General features: G+C 43.1%; 1 protein-coding gene across 6 annotated transcripts in view; it reads right to left on the bottom strand.

Moving 5' to 3' along the window:
• Positions 1-4,618, bottom strand: part of nrxn2b (neurexin 2b) — a 743,906-nt gene that overhangs the window by 383,864 nt on the left and 355,424 nt on the right. For 5 of the 6 annotated variants that reach the window (XM_032544413.1, XM_032544414.1, XM_032544412.1 and 2 more), the window contains 2 exons: positions 4,081-4,284; positions 841-867 (listed from right to left, as the gene is read on the bottom strand). In XM_032544413.1, coding sequence (XP_032400304.1) covers positions 841-867; positions 4,081-4,284 — 231 coding nt within the window. The remainder of the gene's footprint in view (positions 1-840; positions 868-4,080; positions 4,285-4,618) is intronic. The other variant, XM_032544411.1, reaches the window with a different exon arrangement.

Genomic DNA, 4,618 nt, shown 5'->3' on the forward strand with positions numbered 1-4,618 from the left:
ACACACACACACACACACACACACAGACATAAACATTGTGACAAACATCAGGTTTTCTCCATTTGTGTCACTGTGACTGGCAGCACTTACCTGTGGGCTAGTTGTTCAATTGTCAGTGGCCAAGATAGAAATAACTGTTTGCTATCATTCTGTCAGCATGGGGCAGGAAAACATTAGCTTGCTCCGAAAACAAGCACGCACCAGGTGGTGTCGTCTCTCAGTGGATAAGCAATTAGCTTTCTGGGGGCCAAAACTAGAGTTTGTCCCACATAGAAACAAGCAACACCTGTGTGTGCAGCCGAGTGGAGCCGAGACTCAGCGCCACATAATAGAAAATAGGAACATCAAACAGGGGTGTGTCAAGTTGCCCTTTTCTGAATGCGTAGTTTGAAGAAGGTGGACAGGAAAATAAATAGAATGGGTAATAGGCAGGGGAGAGGAAATTAAATTATTTCAGTGTGGTTGGCAAGCGAGGAGAATTGCAGGATGAAAAATCATGATAATTTATCAAGTGAAACATTAATTAAATGTGTGACAGAAAAAAAGGGAAATCAAAATGATGTAACTCATGCAAAGAAGAAAAATGCGACTAAGATTATGTATTGGAAAAAGAGGTGGGGAGAGACATTAAAATGAGGCAGTAAGAAAAACACAAATGATGAAGAAAATGATGTGTAATGGGAAAAGGAATTTCAACAAATTCAAAGGTCAGTGCGCATGGGCATAGAAAGAGGTGTCACTCATCAGGAGGTCAGCAGGAATCAGAAAAGGGCCACTGAACACAATCAAGATGAAATAGACAGATACATTTTAGTCAGAAAAATGGATAGAACCACTTACTGAGGCTACAGTCTATCCTGATACAATCTGGCGGGAGAAAGAGCGAAATGGTGAGATCAAATAAAAAGAGAAAGAGAAAGAAAGAGACAGAAAGAGGATAAAAGAGAAAAAAAGACATTTACATCCTTCAAGGTACATTCTGCAGACACCCAAGCATTGCTCTGGGGCCACCATCCGGGGACAGGCTCTAAGTCAGGATCACCCTTTTCCTCCATCAATCCCATCATCCATCCCTCCTTCCACCCGATACCCCCAAAGCACAGCAGGAGGCAAGACTTACACCACGGGGTCTATGCAGTAAGATAAAATGAGTCTGTATCAACATAGTAATGACTCTTGAAAATAAACTATGCAAAGTGCTCCATTGTTGGTGTAATAAACACTTTACATGTGATTACAGAGACAGCATCAAAATGCAAATTGTGCACTTGAAATTTTAAGGTTCTATCTAGGTGGATTGCAGTTCTAAAAATACTAGAGCGTCAGAGATTTAACGTACCATCTGGCAAAGCGCTATGCTTTTTGCATCTTTTTCAATGTTTCATGTCAAAAGTCTGTTGGTTTCCATTTTTCTAAAGTATAATAACACTACATAAAGCATGCAATATTCCAAACATCATAAACATATGGTTAAATTAATTAAACAAGTAAGATAGAGCCTACAATTCCAACTGCACAAAGTGTTTTGGCCATAATTAGATGGCCTAAATAACTTCAGGTGGTTGCTTTCTCGACTGGGGTTGCAAACAAACATTGTGAAGCCATTATGCTCACACTGTGTGCAAATGCCCTTCTTCCTGCATCTGCTGTGCGCTCACTAGAGCAGATTTAATGTCGTGCACCTTTACCTTTGGCCGGTTTTGCCAGCAGCTTGAGATGCACTTGCCTTCTGCAGCACTTAGGGCGTGAGAAACCCAACAGTTTAAATGACAAGAAAGGGTGATCTGCACATCCCAACCACCACATGCCCAGTGCACACAAACCACAAGAAATACGACCCTACTCTGCACTGTTGGCTGCAAGTGGTGCGACAAAAACACAGTAATAACTGTTATCATTTTACAAGCTGTGTTGCCAGAATGATGGCATGTTGGTTAAAAAGCTTTGCCCTCCAACCAGAAGACTCGGTTGAAGCAGAGTGTCCCCCCCCCCACACACTCAGTAAACAAAGACTTCCTTTACAGGGATCATTATAGTGTCAAATTATTATTTCCTATCAAATCTCCCAACTGGAAATAAATCCATTGTTGTTCAGCCCCATCTTGTGGCTGTAAACTGCGTGTGCATGTGGCAGCATGGTTGGGTTGTGGTCCTCGAGCTGTCAACCGCTACAGAAAAGTGGACACAAACAGCCAGGGACCGGCGTCACGCTGTAGAGAGGTGGGGGTAATACAAATACAATTCCATTACATTTATTTGAGGGCCACACGTGTTGGTAAAAGTTGTCCCTACAGGATGTAAAAGGCTTTTCTAAAAATGATAATCAATAAATAGAATGCCTGATGGTGTTAATCTAGAATGCGCCTGTTGTTATCTAACAATGTCACTAATAAATATCATTAGGGCTAAATCTGTCCAATTATAACCTTTGCTGGTGATTAATTAGCAGGGTTGTAATTATCTTAGCAAGGATTAAAGCCTTAACAGATATAGAGAATTCATGTTGATGCGTTAAGTTGTTAATTAATTCACTTGCAAAAGAGCTAAGAAAATTCTGAGCATAGCTATAGCGTCTGTCAACTGTTTGACTTTTGAGGTGTCATTTAAGCTCCTTTGAAAACAGGGTCTCATTCCTCCGTGGGATAAGGGTATAGAAATTAATGGGAGGAGTTTGCTGTTATGGATTAGCCACGAGTGTGTGCTTGGGAGACTGCTAGCAGGTCAAGCTGTGGCCCAGTGGACAGAAGTTACAAATGTGTGTGCAACTCCGGAAAACTACAGCGGTGAGCCGGTCTCTCTGACTGTTTGATCCAAGGGCCGCAGACATACAGGTCGTTGAAAGGATGAAAAGTTCCATCTTCTGAGTCTTGGCCAGGTGGGGTGTTTTTATGAGTGACAGGAAATGAGAGAGGGAGAAGAAGAAAAAGGAGTGAGAGAAAAGGAAGTAGAGAAAGACTGAGGAGTGGCCACCTCCACCCCCCCTCCCTGTCTCAATGGTGGCTCAAACTCCCATATTCCGGGGTGCAACTATGTCACGCTCCTCCCGGTTCACCGCTGAGAGTCCGTTCCTTCAAAAGGTGCAGGACAGACTTAAGGTGTCCCTAAGCTGGAAGGTCACAACCATCTTCCCCACAGTACTACGATTTATTGCACTTATATTTTTTTTTTATAAGTCAAAAGGCCTGCATTCCTGCAGCCAGTGATTAGGGGGAATCCTTTGCTTTTCTCTGAAACCATCCATCTTACAAACCCTACTTTACACTTCACTGACCTTCTACCCAGTAAGATTGCCTTTCAGACCTCTTTACACCCCCGTCTTCTTTGAACTCATCTGTAATTACTTAGGATGTGGATTCTTATCTCCTCTTAGCACCGTTGCCGGGAAGAAGTGGAGCCGACCAGCCTCTCAGCTAACAATAGAGCGGAACCACGAGGAGGAGCGGCATAGGAGCAAGGACACCTTGAAGCATCTAGAGACAGGTTAGTGGGGTAAGGGCCAGGGATACTGATAGAGATGGAGCATTTAAACAGGAGGAGGCGATATGAGGCTTCACAGTGGGTAAATGCAAAGGGGATGAAGGTGGGACCAGGGGTCAAATTATATGGAACATAAATGACTGCAGGGTGGCTCCCCACACAGGGCAAAATGGGGGAATACCTTTTTAATTCTTACTTTTAGTCTTATTTTCCTGCAACAAACACTTCATCAGTTTGTGGAGGAGAGGTTTCTGTATTTGTACCTCAGTTTTCTCAAATAAATATCTTTTAAACCTTAAATTTTTCTCATTTAAACCAATGGACAGTGATGGGCATAAACTAGCTCTTTAGCTTACTGTCAACTTTTCCTATTAAATGAATCGTGCTCGGTCGTACAAAGCAAATCTGAAATAACTGAGGGACACATTTAGAAGCTTGTCCCCCACCAACTAAAAAAAAACAATGGTATGAAACTCAAAATGTCAAAACGTCCTTCTAAGTATCAACAGGATTCAATGCTAAAATACAGACTGAAGATGAAGAGACAAGGGATGGTAAGGGAAAGGTAAGCAGGGACAGCCAAGCTGGGTCACGGTGGCCTACCGAGGTTCACGGTGAGCTTGACGCGGCCTCCGTCCAGCTCCAGTCGCAGGGTGTCTGCCGACTCCTTGGAGGTGGTGGCCATGAGCAGGCCATATGCCCGCTGGGACATGAAGCGCAGCGCCACGTCCTCGGCCTCCGTGTGCATGGTGACCGGCATGATGATCTTCAGGTACATGCTGCCGTCGTAACTCAGCACCGTCGCCTCTGGATAGGGGTGAAGCAGAGGACAAAAGAGGGACAGTGACGAGTGTGTGACACATTGCACAGGAGAGGTCAAGACTCAAATAGAGCCGGGACATAGGAGTTGAGGCTGATTGGACAGGACAATCCAGTATTGACAGCCAAGTTGAAGCATCTGTCAAATTGAATGTCGGTCTACACGGCATGGAAACCCATTTAGCTATCTTTTGGATAATCTTCCTACTGAAATCCCAGTAACACCAAACACTAGACATCTAGTTATAACTAGATTTAAAAAATATGCATTTTTAGCATTTCATTATATATATATATATATATATATATATATATATATATA

The sequence above is a fragment of the Etheostoma spectabile genome, chromosome 19 (assembly GCF_008692095.1).
Source record: "Etheostoma spectabile isolate EspeVRDwgs_2016 chromosome 19, UIUC_Espe_1.0, whole genome shotgun sequence".
NCBI lineage: Eukaryota > Metazoa > Chordata > Actinopteri > Perciformes > Percidae > Etheostoma > Etheostoma spectabile.